Raw genomic sequence first — 18,076 nt, 5'->3', positions numbered from 1 at the left:
GTGCGTAAGCACAAACAACAGTCAGGACCCGTCCCCCCACCCGAAGGCGAAGGGAAGCTACCCTCTCGTCCACTGGGTTGAACTCAAACGTACAGGCTTTGAGCCGGGGGGCAACCAGAATTGCCACCCCAGCCCGTCGCCTCTCACTGCCGGCAACGCCAGAGTGGAAGAGGGTCCAGTCCCTCTCGAGAGAACTGGTTCCAGAGCCCTTGCTGTGCGTCGAGGTGAGTCCGACTATATCCAGCCGGAACTTCTCTACCTCGCGCACTAGCTCAGGCTCCTTCCCCCCCAGTGAGGTGACGTTCCACGTCCCAAGAGCTAGCTTCTGTAGCCGAGGATCGGACCGCCAAGTGCCCTGCCTTCGGCTGCCGCCCAGCTCACAATGCACCCGACCTCTATGGCCCCTCCTATGAGTGGTGAGCCCATTGGAGGGATGACCCACGTTGCCTCTTCGGGCTGTGCCCGGCCGGGCCCCATGGGAACAGGCCCGACCACCAGGCGCTCGCCATCGTGCCCCAACTCCGGGCCTGGCTCCAGAGCGGGGCCCCGGTGACCCACGTCCGGGCGAGGGAAATCTGGGTTCATTTCGTTGTAATTCCATAGAAGTCTTTGAGCTGCTCTTTGTCTGATCACTCACCTAGGACCTGTTTGTCTTGGGAGACCCTACCAGGGGGCATGAAAACCCCCAGACAACATAGCTCCTAGGATCATTGGGACACGCAAACTCCTCTACCACGGTAAGGTAGCAGCTCAGAGAGGAGGTAAAAAGGTATATGTGTTTAAAAATCCTAAAATCATTTTTAAGGTTGTATTTTCTCTCTAAAATCGTCTTTCTGAAAGTTATAAGAAGCAAAGTAAAAAATAAATGAATTTATTTAAACAAGTGAAGACCAAGTCTTTAAAATATTTTCTTGGATTTTCAAATTCTATTTGAGTTTTGTCTCTCTTAGAATTAAAAATGTCGAGCAAAGCCAGACCAGCTTGCTAGTAAATAAATACAATTTAAAGAATAGAGGAAGCTCACTGGTAAGTGCTGCTATTTGAGCTATTTTTAGAACAGGCCAGCGGGCGACTCATCTGGTCCTTACGGGCTAGATGACCCCTGACCTACACTGTTTCAATGTCCATTTCTCTGTTGATGACCAAAGCTCCTCATCCCTACCCCCGGAGTGTAAATAATGTAAATAATTAAATGTATATACTATGATGATTAACCTGTGTGATGACTGTATTAGGCTGATAGTATATATTTGTACCATGAATTGATTAACGCGGACCCCGACTTAAACAAGTTGAAAAACTTATTCAGGTGTTACCATTTAGTGGTCAATTGTACGGAATATGTACTGAACTGTGCAATCTACTAATAAAAGTATCCATCAATCAATGCTAGAACAACTTTTTTTCGTCAATATCGGCTGCTGAGTTTCGGTTTTTAATTATTTCTGCAGGTGGTGTGCCTTGGGATTTTTTTCAATGAAAACAACGTGCCTTGGCTCAAAAAAGGTTGAAAAACACCGGTTTTTAAATTAAACACAAAAGAAAGCCGAACGTCCGAGCCCAGCTGGGTTCCCTGAACGTCTCAGCGAGCCCACGTGCAGCCTTCTGGAAGCTTCCTTCCTTCCTTTCAATCCACTGAGCTGCACTTCGAGCGGCGCGTCTCCACTCTTAAGCTCGCCATGTCCGCCGTGAAAGCGCTCAACCCGAAAGCGGAGGTGGCCAGGGCCCAGGCGGCCTTGGCGGTCAACATCAGCGCGGCCCGGGGACTCCAGGATGTGCTGAAGAGCAACTTGGGGCCAAAGGGGACCATGAAGATGTGAGTGCCGCAGAGTAGCCTTTGTGAGGGCGGGCTAGGCTAGGCTAGGCTAGGCTAAGCTAAGCTATGCTAAGCTATGCTAAGCTAACAATGCAGTGCCGGGTAGTAGCCTTTGTGAGGGCGGGCTAGGCTAGGCTAGGCTAAGCTAGGCTAAGCTAACCACGCAGTCTGTTTTATTATGCTATGCTAAGCTAAGCTATGCTAAGCTAACCACGCAGTCTGTTTTATGTGTAAAAGTGTCGTTTTTGTTTACGTGCGACATTACATAGCTCGCCCCCCGTGTAGTGCCTTTGAAGTCGTTTCAAGATAGACAGAGTTACTCTTCATTTGAGGCCGCGCTGAGCTCACAAGAGTGCCGGCGCACGTTGCGCTGCCCAGTCATGATGCGCCTTCAACCGCTAACGTTAGCATGCCAGCAGCTGTCGTTGAGGCGTCACCTCCTTACAAATATATATTTAGAGGCCTACTGAAATGAGATTTTATTATTTAAACGGGGATAGCAGGTGCATTCTATGTGTCATACGTGATAATTTTGCGATATTGCCATATTTTTGCTGAAAGGACTCAGTAGAGAACATCCACGATAAAGTTCGCAACTTTTGGTGCTGATAAAAAAGCCTTGCCTGTACCGGAAGTAGCAGACGATGTGCGCGTGACGTCACGGGTTGTGGAGCTCCTCACATCCTCGTTGTTTACAATCATGGCCACCAGCAGCGAAAGCGATTCGGACCGAGAAAGCGACGATTTCTCCATTAATTTGAGCGAGGATGAAAGATTTGTGGATCAATCAATCAATCAATGTTTACTTATATAGCCCTAAATCACTAGTGTCTCAAAGGGCTGCACAAACCACTACGACATCCTCGGTAGGCCCACATAAGGGCAAGGAAAACTCACCCAGTGGGACATCGGTGACAATAATGACCCAGTGGGATGTCGGTGACAATGATGACTATGAGAACCTTGGAGAGGAGGAAAGCAATGGATGTCGAGCGGGTCTAACATGATACTGTGAAAGTTCAATCTATAATGGATCCAACACAGTCGCGAGAGTCCAGTCCAAAGCGGATCCAACACAGCAGCGAGAGTCCCGTTCACAGCGGAGCCAGCAGGAAACCATCCCAAGCGGAGGCGGATCAGCAGCGCAGAGATGTCCCCAGCCGATACACAGGCAAGCAGTACATGGCCACCGGATCGGACCGGACCCCTTCCACAAGGGAGAGTGGGACATAGAAAAAAAAGAAAAGAAACGGCAGATCAACTGGTCTAAAAAGTGGATGAGGATAGTGAGAGTGAAGGACTAGAAAAAAATAAGGCGAGGACAGTGAGAGCGATTCAGATGTTATTAAACACAATTACTAGGATAATTCTGGAAAAACCCTTATCTGCTTATTGTGTTACTAGTGTCTTAGTGAGATTATATGGTACCTGAAAGTTGGAGGGGTGTGGCCAAGGGTTTGGTGACCGCCAGTGTCTCCGGTGGGAGGAGGTAATAGTCCGCAGCTGCACGAAGACGCAAGTTCCGCTCATAACTACGGTAAGAGCCGACTTATTGCCTAAATTTTCTCACTGAAACCTGCCGGTTGACATGTGGTCGGGATCCATGTTGGCTTGACCGCTCTGTTCCATAGTAAAGCTTCACCTTCGGGAATTTTAAACAAGGAAACACCGGCTAAAAGCTTCCCACCTCCATCTTTCTACTTTGACTTCTCCATTATTAATTGAACAAATTGCAAAAGATTCAGCAACACAGATGTCCAGAATATTGTGTAATTATGCGAATAAAGCAGACTACTTATAGCTTTGATCGGGCTGGAAAATAATATCCGCTACAACCCGAGACGTCAACCGCACGCGTCATCATACCGCGACGTTTTCAACACGACACTTCGCCGGAAATTTAAAATTGCAATTTAGTAAACTAAAAATGCCGTATTGGCATGTGTTGCAATGTTAATATTTCATCATTGATATATAAACTATCAGACTGTGTGGTGGGTAGTAGTGGCTTTCAGTAGGCCTTTAAATAAATTGTCAGAAATAGCCAATTTTCCTTTAACTCTGTTATTATTATTAATTAATGATATTTATCTTTGTGGAAACACTGATCATCTTAATGATTTCTCACAATAAATATATATAGAAACAGATAAATATTTGAAAAAAATGGGTATTTCTGTCATTCCTTCGTCCATTTTTTTCCTTCTACGGAAATTTTTTTGTCGTGAATAAATGATGGAAAAAACACTTAATTGAACGGTTTAAAAGAGGAGGAAACAAGAAAAAAAAAGAAAATTAAATTTTGAAACGGTTAATCTTCAATTTCGACTCTTTAAAATTCAAAATTCAGCCAAAAAACAGAAGAGGAAACCTAGCTAATTCGAACCTTTTTGAAAAAATTAAAAAAATAATTTATGGAACATCATTAGTAATTTTTCCTGATTAAGATTAATTTTAGAATTTTGATGACATGTTTTAAATAGGTTCAAATCCAATCTGCACTTTGTTAGTATAACAAATTGGACCAAGCTATATTTCTAACAGACAAATCATTATTTCTCCTAGATTTTCCAGAAATTTTTTTTTAAAAGAAATTCAAAATACTTTGATATAAGACTTAAATTTGATTTTACAGATTTTCTAGATTTGCCAGAATACATTTTTTAAATTTTAATCACAGTTTAAAGAAATATTTCACAAATATTCTTTGTCGAAAAAAATGAATTTTAAATGAAGAATTAATTTAAAATGTATTTATTATTCTTTACAAAAGAAAAAATAAATTTACTTGAACATTGATTTAAATTGTCAGGAAAAAAGAGGAAGGAATTTAAAAGGTAAAAAGGTATGTGTTTAAAAATCGTAAAATAATTTTTAAAGTTGTAATTTTTCTCTAAAGTTGTCTTTCTGAAAGTTATAAGAAGCAAAGTAAAAAAATAAATGAATTTATTTAAACAAGTAATCACCAAGTCTTTAAAATATTTTCTTGGATTTTCATCAAATTCTATTTGAGTTTTGTCTCTCTTAGAATTAAAAATGTCGAGCAAAGCGAGACCAGCTTGCTAGTAAATAAATACAATTAAAAGAATAGAGGCAGCTCACTGGTAAGTGCTGCTATTTGAGCTATTTTTAGAACAGGCCAGCCGGCGACTCATCTGGTCCTTACGGGCTACCTGGTGCCCGCGAGTGACCCCTGGTTTATTTAATCTTTCCCCTTTCCTTCTACATAACATTTGCTAAAACTTTTGTTCTCTTCCTGTTCTCAGTTCATTCACGATATACTCCATAAGTAATCACAATAAAGAAAAAAATTGGTGAAGTAAGTTTTGAGAATGAAAGAATGGATGGATGAAATGAATTCAGATTGTTTATCATGGTTCTTCTTTGTACTTTGTAAACACTTTTAAGTTTGAAGAGTGTCTTGAAGTGGATCATATTAGTACATTGATTGTTTTGCTCAATCCATTCCATAATTTAATTCCACAACAGATATACTGAAGGTCTTAAGGATTTTAGTTCATCACTTTCATGCTTTTGTACACTTTTCAAAATAAAAACATGATTCTTGTGCAGGCTGGTGTCCGGAGCAGGAGACATCAAGTTGACCAAAGATGGCAACGTTCTGTTACATGAGATGGTAAGATACTGTTTTCTCTCTAATAATCCCTGTTTTTGGTTATACTGTGCAGTATTAAGCATGGGCCCTTGACAAATTTTGCTGGACGATATATTGAGCTACAAATTATGGCTAACCAATGTCATTATTGTCAACATTATTTTAAGACCAAACTAACCAGTGATGAAATGATATGTAATGCAAGTACCGTTTTTTTCTGGATCACAGGGCACATGGGATTATAGCGTATGTACAACTTTTTTATTTTTTATTTAACAAAACTGAATAGAAACGATATGCTTTCTTGGCAGAGCAAACATCAAAATATTGTTCTGGCTTTATAAGAACCAAAAATTCTAATTTGTTGTATATGTGTATCTTCCATCTAAGTTTGTCAATGTTTTAAAATGTTTTTTTTTATTTAACAAATGCAAATTTACGTGACATCATGCAGTTTACTTCCTGTTGAACGGACATTTGTCGAGTATACATTGATAACTTTGTACAAAGACAAACTTCATGTTCAATGTGAATACTGTATTGTAGTTGTTTGGACTGGATATGATGTTTTTAATGGGGAAATATGTTAATGCCTCTTGTTTTCATGTTAATTTTTAGGATGATTAGCAAGCCATCACTAGTCAATCCATAAATGCATCAAAGTGCGTTGTTTTGATAATTTTAATTCAACGCAGTAATGTTTACAATTGCTAATCCGTTTTACAATCGTTTTATTCTTACCGTTGATATGCATGTAGTACAAACACCCGCAGCTGCTGAGACCAATGCACAAGAGAGACTTATCAAGGCTGACAAAGCTTTCGACTTCATTTTAACTTTGTTTACATAGTGATACATGATATCACTATGTACAGTATAATCTGTTTGTGCACCTTGTCCCCAGTTGTACACGGTATAGAGAGCACGATGTTAAAAGGTCTTTTTTGATGTTTTACAGCAAATTCAGCATCCGACGGCTTCGCTCATCGCCAAAGTTGCAACCGCCCAGGATGACATCACCGGGGACGGGACCACCTCCAACGTCCTCATCATTGGGGAGCTGCTGAAACAGGCCGACTTATACGTGTCAGAGGTCAGACGAATGAGGGTTTAGTTACAACAAAAGTTTTATATATAATTCAACATTTGAGCTGGATACCTCACGATATCATTAATTTCAATATGGCGATGCTACAATGGGTTGGAACAAAACACGGATAAAGAAAAAACTCATTTTGCAGCATAATTTACCCACATTGCAACATAACTAAGCATGTGTAGTTGTCTTTGACAGTGACACTATTTTACACTAACTTTGAAAATGCATCATCTAGATCAAATATATTTAATATATTTATCAAATATCTGTTGTTCATTTGTTACTGCTATTGTTCAATGTACTTAATTGAGATTTGTTCAAATTTCTAGAGACTTCTCCAACCCTTAAAACAAAACAAAAATCAATATTTTTTTCTGATATTAATGGAGCCTACTCTTGTTAAAGATCCTTTACTTCTGTCTCTCCATGTTCATGACGAACGAGATCTGCAGCAAGCCTGACGTCACACTTGCTTCGCTCTGCTGTTCCATCCAGTCTTTCTCTTTATTTTTTGCATATTGTTTATTTTGTAGAACGCTCTCCGCGGGTATATCTCGGATATATAAGACTTGACGTCTCCGCTCCAGAAAATTCTGTGCGTATTTGTTATGTCTTCACAACATCCCGTTTCGGCAATGCTGTGTCTGTGATCAGTCTTTTTTTCGGTGCGTCAATAGTGCACCGATAGGCTATATATATCCATTTATACTGTAACAGCCTTCTGGTGTTAATGTTTATGTGCTTGGGTTACGAATGTTCAGAGTTCCCATGATCGTGAACACACTGTGCCTGGAAGGGGATTGGTGGAGAATAAGGAAGTGTGTTGTGTCTGGGAGTGAAGCACAGAGATGAACTTGTGTACACGGAAGGGAGTACGTGGTGGAACTGAGCCCGTTGTTAGCATAAAATTAGCAAAAGTTCAAAATAGTGCCAGACTTTCTGACTTGACTTCTTCTGGAGGTTTCAATGCTTGATTGATTTTATTTTGTGTTAATGTAAAAAGACAAACACATTTTTAAGGTGTGGTGTTTTTTATTTTGCAATGGCGGGCCAGCACAATCAAGTGCATGTCTGGGAAACTCTGGGAATACATTATAATTTAGTATAGGGATACATTATACTTTAGTATAGGGATACAATATAATTTTATATCGAGATACAATATAATTTATTTTTAGAAATACATTATATGTTAGTATAGGGATACATTATGTAAGTATAGAAATATGATATACAGTAGGGACACATACTTTCGGGATGTATTAAACCTAATAAGGATAAATTATACTTTATTTCAGGGATACCTTATACTCAAGTATGGAAAGATAATATTATTATAGGGATACATCATGCTTTAGCGATACAATATAGAATAGAATAGAGTTTTATTGTCATTATTGCAATGAACAGGTTCAAAGAACAACGAAATTGGAGCAGCTCCTCCTAAGGTGCATATACAATATGGTAGTATAAATAGTAAAAAAAAAAAAAAGATAGAGATGACGGATGTATCTATGTATATGTATCCACACAGATGCATATCTGCATGCATATGAATACATATACACACATACATAAAACATTATTGCACATTGTAGTCCGAAAAAATAGAAAAACGTTTAAACATTACACATGAGGACATGATGGACATATTGTGCTCACTCAGTGCCTGTTTAGTGCTACTATGGCTCTTGGGTAAAAGCTATTTTTTAGTCTATTGGTGCTCGCTTTTAGCACCCTGTAGCGTCTGCCTGAGGGTAGCAGTTCCAGGTGGCTGTTCCCGGGGTGGAATGGGTCTTTCAGGATGCTCTGTGCTTTCCTGAGACAGCGGGAGCTGTACAGGTCAGCCAGGGGGGGGAGGGGGCATCCGATTAACTTCTGGGCGGACTTTATGACTCTCTGGAGCGCCGTTCTCTCTGCGGCCGTGCAGCTGCTGAACCACACGCAGATGCAGTAGGTCAGGATGGAGCACCGGTAGAAGGACACCAGCAGTTCCTGTGAGAGGTGGTTGTTCCTGAGTATTCTCAGGAAGTGCAGTCTCTGGTGTGCCTTCTTGATGGTAGCCGTGGTGTTGGTGCTCCAGGATAGGTTGTCGGCCAGGTGGACTCCCAGGGAGCGGAAGTCGGAGACCCTCTCCACACAGTCACCACTGATGATCAGGGGCAGGATGTCCGTTTTTTTCCTCCTGAAGTCTATGACCAGCTCCTTGGTCTTGGAGGTGTTCAGGGCCAGGTTGTTGACTTTGCACCAATCCGACAGCTTCTCCACCTCATCCCGATATGCAGCCTCGTCTCCCTCCGAGATGAGCCCCACTACGGTGGTGTCATCCGCAAATATGATGATGGAGTTGCTGGAGTGGGCAGGTGTGCAGTCGTATGTGTAGATGGAGTAGAGAAGGGGGCTCAGCACGCAGCCTTGTGGAGAGCCGGTACTGAGGTGCAGGCTTGATGACATGTGGCGACCCAACTGCACCCTCTGGTGCAATATACTTTTGTTTAAGGATACATTATACTTTAGTATAAGGTTATACTTTAGTTCAGGGATACATTTTATTTTAGTATAGAAAGATAATATAATTATAGGGATAGATTATACTTTAGGAATATATTTAAAGTCACTTTCTATGGTTTAAAGTTGAGTTTTGTTTTTGTGCATCAGGGTCTTCATCCAAGAATCATCGCTGAGGGCTTTGATGCCGCCAAGGAGAAAGCTCTGGCCGTGCTGGAGGAGGTGAAGGTGACGCGTGAAATGGACAGAGAGACCCTCATCAACGTAGCACGCACCTCCCTCAGGACCAAAGTCCACACCGAGCTTGCCGACCTCCTCACTGAGGTCAGATTGCATGTTGTTACTTCCACCAAGGAAGCCACAGTCCTGTAGAAGATGCTAGCTGACAAAAGTTTGGAAGCCTTGTTGATGATTTTGTCTCTCCAGGCTGTGGTGGACGCAGTGTTGACCATCGCTAAACCCAACGAGCCCATCGACTTGTACATGGTGGAGATCATGGAGATGAAACACAAGACCGACTGTGACTCTCAGTGAGTCATCTTTTCTGCTGACCTCTCACCTTGGACTGCTGTTGATGCGTGTGTTCGTGTTCAAGGCTGATCAAAGGCCTAGTGTTGGACCATGGGGCGAGACACCCTGACATGAAGAAGCGTGTGGAGGACGCCTACGTGCTGACATGCAACGTGTCCCTGGAGTACGAGAAGACGGAGGTCAACTCTGGCTTCTTCTACAAGAGCGCCGGGGAGAGAGAGAAGTTTGTGGCGGCAGAGAGGAAGTTCATCACAGAGCGCGTGCACAAGATCATCGACTTCAAGAACAAAGTGTGTCCTGACGGAGACAAAGGCTTCGTCGTCATCAACCAGAAGGTAAACTAATCAAGTGACGACGTGCGAGTGTCAGTCGGGTGGGATGTTTGTATCCTAAAAAAGCACAGTGAACACCCAGGAGTTGCCAGCGTGGCTCCCCCTGGTCACATGACTGTGCCAGAGTGAGTGTGATCTGTAACTCTGCGTGAGGGGACCCCTGCCCCCCCCCATCACGTATTCAACAGATCACAACAAAAGTAAAGTTAATTCTGCTTGTGTGCTGATGTTGCTGCTGCTCTCCTAGGGAGTGGATCCTTACTCTCTGGATGCTCTGGCCAAGGAGGGCATCATCGCTCTGCGCCGAGCCAAGAGGAGGAACATGGAGAGGTGAGGTTCTCCCATTCTCATCTCATGACTTGATAGCACAGCGAACACGCGAGGACGCCATCATTGGCGTTCCCGTCTCTCATGCGTGTGCGACAACAACTTAGGTCTTACCCTCTGCACTTGAGCACTTCTATGTGTGAGTGTATTCGTAAGACCGAAACATAAAGCACATGAGAATTATTAGAAGGCTAAAAGACGTTTGCTTCCTGGCAGACTGACGCTGGCATGCGGCGGCATCGCCATGAACTCCGTGGACGACCTCACGCCAGACTGTTTGGGCCACGCCGGACTGGTGTACGAGCACACGCTGGTGAGTTGCCATCCCCACAGTCGCGTCCACCCAATTGTGCCGTCGGTGACGTCTCGTCGTGTTTCAGGGCGAGGAGAAGTACACGTTTATCGAGAAGTGCGAGAACCCTCGCTCGGTCACGCTGCTCGTCAAAGGTCCCAACAAACACACACTCACACAGATCAAGGACGCCGTCAGGGATGGCCTGCGTGCCGTTAAGAACGCCATCGAAGACGGTGGGACCAAGAATTATGTGCAGAGCACATGACCATATTCGTTGCTGTGTGGTGACCTCTGACCCCGGGTGTCTTTTCAGGCTGCGTGGTGTCCGGCGGCGGTGCCTTGGAGGTGGCTCTGGCCGACGCCCTCGTCAAGCACAAAGCTAACGTGAAAGGAAGAGCTCAGCTTGGCGTACAAGCCTTCGCCGACGCTCTTCTGGTGATTCCCAAGGTATGCACGCATAATGTAATATAAGTTGGATGTGTTACACTGCGGGCAGCACAGTGGAAGAGGGGTTAGTGTAGGGCTGGGTGATATTGGCCTTTATTTATATCGCGATATTTTTATGCCATATTTCGATATACGATATATATTACGATATTTTGCCTTGGCCTTGAATGAACACTTGATGCATATAATCACAGCAGTATGATGATTCTATGTGTCTACATTAAAACATTGTTCTTCATACTGCATTCATATATGCTCATTTTAAACTTTCATGCAGAGAGGGAAATCACAACTAAGTCTATTGACCAAAACTGTATTTATTAAATACTCTTCATTCTCTCACGGGTTGACTTTTTAAATGAAAGAACAAATTAATATTGTTTCTACCTTTTTGTATTAAAACTTCTGCTGCATACTTTGCATTGATTGATTGATACTTTTATTAGTAGATTGCACAGTACAGTACATATTCTGTACAATTGACCACTAAATGGTAACACCCGAATAAGTTTTTCAACTTGTTTAAGTCGGGTCCACGTTAATCAATTCATGGTACAAATATATGCTCTCAGCACAAGACTGTTATCACACAGGTTAATCATCATAGTATATACATTGAACAGCATATTGCTGTTGTCTGCTGAATATCTTCCCACTTGAAGCCAAACCACCGCCAGATGATACAATTGTATCAGATTCAATGAAATGATAAATATTCGTGTCAGGCCATCTTCATGTGAAGCCACTCCAGTGACGATAAATGAAAATGAACATAACGTTGCGGTAATCCATAAATTGCTGTGTCTGTGTTACTTTTCTTCGGCTCAGGCTTTCAAAGAGGATACAAAGCTTTGTCCCCATAGTGGCCAGACCACTGAATGGCGAAATCAAACTGCTTTGCCAGTCTTTAGTCACTCGAGGCGTGTTGTCCTTAATGAGTAAGCTGAGCTTGTTTCATCCCCGACTCCTTTATTTCAGTCTCCACTTCAACACACATGAGCTAACTCTCGTGAAACACGTCACGTGTTCGATCTACGGTGGCAAAGAATGGACAGACAAGGCAATTCTCACAACAGACTTTTTATTCACGGTCATTAAGAGTTCCTTGTCTAATAATGCCTTTATTATTGCTTTTTTTGAGTTTGACTAGAAACAAGTGCTTTTGTAAGGTTTGTAAATGAAAATATTTTTTTTCAATTAATATGACAAAAGTGTTTTTACAATCCAGGGAAATTTCGTTTTAAGCAATAAAAAATTGTTTCAGAGAAAACTCCTAAACCAAACATGCAATATGTCTATAATGCCTGTTAGTAGGGTTTACAAATGCAAAAATTATTTTTTACTCAATAAGACGGTAATGTTCTTAGAATCCGAAAAAAATGTGTTTGAAGCAATAGAAATTGTTTAAAGGATAACTAAACCAAACATGTCATGTCTAAGAATGCCTAAATTCATCTACCGTATTTTCGGATTATAATTCGCAGGTTTTTTCTGTAGTTTGGCCGGGGGTGCGACATATACTCCGGAGCGATTTATGTGTGAAATTTTTAAAAACATTACCGTAAAATATCTAATAATATAATTTATTTAATTCGCGGAAGAGACGAAGAAAATGTCAGCAATTATCACACACGTCAACCAATAAGAAATTCGGCAGGGGAGGGTCATGGCAGAAGTGTATTGTGGGTCATTGGATGCTAACTCACATTTTTATTTTTATGGCAATATCTCTTAAGGGACAATACAAAAGAATGAAACAGGGTTCTGATTTAATTAGTTGTTTTACTCAATAGATTATGGTATTAAGTGTCAAGTAAAAATTAAGAGCTGTATTTGCAGATACTGACAAAATACATAAAATATTTTCAAGTTTCTTTAATGATTTTGCCAATCAGATCAGACTAAAAATAAAACACTGCATGATTTTAGGTAAACATAGTTTTGTGAGCAAACCTCTTTGGGGAAAAAAAAATTACAATTGTATAAGATAGTGTAACAATAAGTGAGTGTATTGACACTGCACTAATACTGTTAGTGCTTCATTATGTTCATCCGTTATCGGCTTTTTAAAAAAAGATATCTGTATTTGACTTCAAAATAAGATTCATCTTTCACAAATATAATTGTTGCTTTTAAACAAACAGCTGCACAGAAATGAACATGAAACACGCCCCTGTGGTCAAGTATCCAAATAGTAAATAGAAAAAGAAGAATATTTGCTTTTTTTTGGCCCTTTAAGATCGAAATGATCCCATACTTCAGAATGTTGCCTTTTCTTAGTTTTATTTAGATCGATTAACTAAATAGATCATAATTTTTTAGTAGGAACTGTCACTTGTGAGCCGAAAGAGCCTGAAGAGCAGTTTGGCGCTTCGCAGTCAAATGACGCAATTTTTTTTCTTCTTAAAGCAACACATCGAAACATTGAGTGATAGTATTTACTCCTTGTGTTTTTAATAAGGCACTACCCGAGGGTCCCTGGTTCAAATCCCACCTAGTACCAACCTCGTCACGTCCGTTGTGTCCTGAGCAAGACACTTCACCCTTGCTCCTGATGGGTGCTGGTTGGCGCCTTGCATGGCAGCTCCCTCCATCAGTGTGTGAATGTGTGTGTGAATGGGTAAATGTGGAAGTAGTGTCAAAGCGCTTTGAGTACCTTGAAGGTAGAAAAGCGCTATACAAGTACAACCCATTTATTATTTATTTATTTAACTGCTATATGCTACTGCCGTAGCTATTAAAATGGATTATTTCAACGTTGGCGGTAACTTATAAAAACTGAGAAGGGCTGAACAAAAAAGGCACCGAAAAGGAAATCATGTACTGCAGATTACAAGCTGGACGTAGTGAAATATGCAGCAGAAAACGACAAGAGGAAGCGGCACATACCTGTGGAGTTGGCAGAGTTGTTTGGAAGCGACATCCAGGAAGAAGATTTCATGGGATTTATCAATTAGGAGTGACAGATGGTTTGGTAAACCTATAGCATGTTCTATATGTTATAGTTATTTGAATGACTCTTACCATAATATGTTACGTTAACATACCAGGCACCTTCTCAGTTGGTTATTTATGCGTCATATAAAGTACACTTATTCAGCCTGCTGTTCACTAGTGCCTTTCAAATGTCTATTCTTGGTGTTGGATTTAATCAAATACATTTCCCCATAAAATGCGATTTATCCTGCAGTGCCACGTATATGTTTTTTTCCTTCTTTAATAAGCATTTTCGACCAGTGCGACATATACTCCGGAGCGATTTATAATCCGAAAAATACGTTATCTCTGAGTTTTACTAGAAACATGGTTTTGCAAGGTTTGCGAATGCAATAATTAGTTTTTAACTCAATATGACAGTAATATTCTTAGAATCCGGAGAAAATGCATTTGAAGCAATACAAATTTGTTTAAATGGTAACTCCTAAACCAAACATGCAATACGTTTAATAATGTGGTTAAATCACACAAGCTATTTGCTAATCTCAAGTCGGCCATTAAAGGCAGGCCGCAGTTACAATGTCAAATTTGTTTGGCATGACCAAAAAGCCACGTTGCTGCCGCCACCACAATTGTCAGCTGCTGCTAATTCCTGTAGAAACCTTATTGAGCTAAAATGATGGTAAAACTGATAAGACAACTACACACAAAAAGGCACGATATTACCCACCAAAGCATCAGCCACTTAGCAGCAGTTAGTTTAAGGAACCGTATGAGACTCGTTACTTTCAGCTGCAGGTTGGGGCATTTACAGAGTTTAGGAGCGCAACATTTAAAAGGAAGCACAAATACAAGCAGAGTATTTGGATACAAAATGAATCTGTTTACCTGCACTACTACAGCTGTTTGCAGCTCCTCCGCGGCTTCACGAGAACAGCAGAAGCCATATCAAGTTATTATAAAAACTGATTATTTACATTACATTTGTACATTTGCTACACAAACCTGGAAATTATAAACTTGTCCCAGATTTTACAGCTGGGTTACACTGTGCTCTGAGCACAGAGCGATCACCAGACGGTGCGTTCAATAACCGCTGAACAGAATAGGCCGCTATAAAGAAATAATACATTTTATGTTATGCACTTTTTATTTAAAAAAAAAAAAAAGTGCTCATGTGCAAACCAATGTTTAAAACAAAAGTTGAGCTATTAAAACCGAGGAGAATAAAACACTGTGAAGCATAAGAAACACAAAACATGCAAAGTAGTGGATTTTCTAAGTTAATTTTGTTATTAAAAATAACAGTCAAAAGATTTAAGTTTATGTACTATTTTTAGCATGTTCAACAATGTGATCATTTTGGTCACAATAACCATAATATGATATTTTCATATCATTACATCCCCATCCTTAAACATTTTAAAACAATATATGTATTAATCACACTTTTGTATGGTGTATGTATAAATTATGTACATAAAGGCAAAAATATATATACACTGTAAAGATTACACAAATGTTAAAACTATTTTTATTTATTGTTTATGTACAAACCCTGTTTCCATATGAGTTGGCAAATTGTGTTAGATGTAAATATAAACAAAATACAATGATTTGCAAATCCTTTTCAACCCATATTCAGTTGAATGCACTACATAGACAAGATATTTGATGTTCAAACTCATAAACTTTATTTTTTTTTGCAAATAATAATCAACCTAATGGCTTCAACACGTGCCACAGTAGTTGGGAAAGGGCATGTTCACCACTGTTACGTCACATTTTCTTTTAACAACACTCAAATGTTTGGGAACTGAGGAAACTCATTGTTGAAGCTTTGAAAGAGGGATTCTTTACCATTCTTACTTGATGTACAGCTTAAGTTGTTCAACAGTCCGGGGTCTTGTTGTCGTATTTTACGCTTCATAATGCGCCACACATTTTCGATGGTAGACATGTCTGGACTGCAGGCGGGCCAGGAAAGTACCTGCACTCTTTTACTACGAAGCTACGCTGTTGTAAAACTTCTTTTGCTGAAATAAGCAGGGGTGTCCATGATAACGTTGCTTGGATGACAACATATGTTGCTCCAAAACCTGTATGGACCATTCAGCATTAATGGTGCCTTCACAAATGTGTAAGTTACCCATGCCTTGGGCACTAATGTACCCCCATACCATCACAAATGCTGGCTTTTGTACTTTGTGCCTATAACAATCCGGATGGTTATTTTCCTCTTTGTTCCGGAGGACACCACGTCCACAGTTTCCGAATATAAATTGAAATGTGGGCTCGTCAGACCGAAGAACACTTTTCCACTTTGTATCAGTCCATCTTAGATGATCTCGGGCCCAGGGAAGCCAGCGGCATTCCTGGGTGTTGTTGATATTTGGCTTTCGCTTTACATAGTAGAGTTTTAACTTGCACTTACAGATGTAGCGACCAACTGTAGTTACTGACAGTGGTTTTACGAAGTGTTCCTGAGCCCATGTGGTGATATCCTTTACACACTGATGTCTGTTTTTGTACCTACCGCCTGAGGGGTCAAAGGTCCGTAATATCATCGCTTACGTGCAGTGATTTCTCCAGATTCTCTGACCCTTTTGATGATTTTACGGACCATAGATGGTAAAATGATTACATTCCTTGCAATAGCTCGTTGAGAAATGTTGTTCTAAAACTGTTTGACAATTTGCTTACAAATTGGTGACCCTCACCCCATCCTTGTTTGTGAATTACTTAGCATTTCATGGAAGCTGCTTTTATACCCAATCATGGCACCCACCTGTTCCCAATTAACCTGCACCCCTTTTGGATGTTCCAAATAAGTGTTTGATGAGCATTCCTCAACTTTATCAGTATTTATTGCCACCTTCTTTGTCACATGTTGCTGGCATCAAATTGTAAAGTTAATGATTATTTGCACAAAAAAAAAAATGTTTATCAGTTTGAACATCAAATATGTTGTCTTTTTCGCATATTCAACTGAATATGGGTTGAAAGGGATTTGCAAATCATTGTATTCTGTTTATATTTACATCTGACACAATTTCCCAACTCCTATGGAAACGGTTTGTATTTAAATCCATGTTTTATATTATATATCATTTTTACATATCAGACTTAAGGGACACTAACAATATATATGCTGCCAAGTATAGCGGAGTTGTGCGCCTCCTACAGGGCAGAGAGAAGAACACATTGGTAACATGCGGTGCATTGTGGGAAATCCCTCTACAATCTCGTGATAACTAATTTAACTGTTGTAAAAATGCATTCTGAAAGTGTGATTGCGTCATCAGGTTCTGGCCCAGAATTCGGGCTATGACCCTCAGGAGACGTTGCTCAAGCTGCAGACAGAGTACAAAGAATCTGGTCAGCTGGTTGGCGTGGACCTGAACACAGGTGAGAACATGTCCAGGTCATGTGATGTCCTTTAAAACCACAACGATGGTGATGATGTCATCAGGAGAGGCCATGGTGGCGGGGGAGGCAGGTGTGTGGGACAACTACAGCGTGAAGAAGCAGCTGCTTCACTCTTGGTGAGAACAACGCTGACATCCACCCACCCAACAACCTTTGACCTTTTGGTATTTGTCTCCACAGCACGGTGATCGCCAGCAACATCCTGCTGGTGGACGAGATCATGAGGGCGGGAATGTCTTCTCTCAAAGGTTAAAGTAGGCTCACATCAAGCAGTAAACAAAATATCATCACGCTATTCGTGTTTTTTTTATTTTCTACTCCTCAACAATCGGATTTCTTTATTTATCACATTTTGTTGAAATGTTCATAGCACTGACTGACTCTGCCAGCAAGTTCACTTCCAATTAAAGATGTTGCGCCTCCAACTGACTTTTTATTGACACGACGAAATAAATCCACACTATACTTTGTCCAATACAAAAGTGTCCGAAGTGGCCTTTTTATATTACTAAAAAAAAACTACGTTGAAAAACATGTTTTTCTGAAGAATTGCCCCAAAATTTAACATAAATATTGAAATGACCCTAAAACAATATTACTATGTTTGGAAAAAGTAATGACTAATTTAGTGATGTTGTGATTTTCCAATCAATCAATGTTTGTTTATATAGCCCTAAATCACTAGTGTCTCAAAGGGCTGCACAAACCACAACGACTTGCTCGGTAGAGCCCACAAAAG

General features: G+C 40.7%; 1 protein-coding gene across 1 annotated transcript; it reads left to right on the top strand.

Moving 5' to 3' along the window:
- Positions 1-1,615: 1,615 nt before the first annotated feature.
- Positions 1,616-17,762, top strand: cct6a (chaperonin containing TCP1, subunit 6A (zeta 1)). The gene is made up of 13 exons (XM_061899184.1): positions 1,616-1,816; positions 5,390-5,453; positions 6,391-6,525; positions 9,190-9,363; positions 9,466-9,569; positions 9,635-9,905; positions 10,150-10,232; positions 10,446-10,542; positions 10,610-10,757; positions 10,838-10,971; positions 17,214-17,316; positions 17,381-17,453; positions 17,518-17,762. The coding sequence occupies exons 1-13, from the start codon at positions 1,680-1,682 to the stop codon at positions 17,588-17,590; spliced, it is 1,596 nt and encodes a 531-aa protein (XP_061755168.1). The 5' UTR covers positions 1,616-1,679; the 3' UTR covers positions 17,591-17,762.
- The last annotated feature ends 314 nt before the right edge of the window (positions 17,763-18,076 follow it).

Source organism: Nerophis ophidion, linkage group LG04, assembly GCF_033978795.1.
Source record: "Nerophis ophidion isolate RoL-2023_Sa linkage group LG04, RoL_Noph_v1.0, whole genome shotgun sequence".
Taxonomy (NCBI): Eukaryota; Metazoa; Chordata; class Actinopteri; order Syngnathiformes; family Syngnathidae; genus Nerophis; species Nerophis ophidion.
The sequence above is the reverse complement of the archived record's forward strand: the minus strand, read 5'-3'. Positions and strand labels throughout refer to the sequence as shown.

Coding starts and splice junctions, on each gene's coding strand:
- cct6a (XM_061899184.1), top strand. CDS start 1,680: ATGTCCGCCGTGAAAGCGCTCAACCCGAAAGCGGAGGTGGCCAGGGCC. Junction 1,817..5,389: donor CCAAAGGGGACCATGAAGAT/GTGAGTGCCGCA, acceptor ATTCTTGTGCAG/GCTGGTGTCCGGAGCAGGAG. Junction 10,758..10,837: donor TAAGAACGCCATCGAAGACG/GTGGGACCAAGA, acceptor GTGTCTTTTCAG/GCTGCGTGGTGTCCGGCGGC.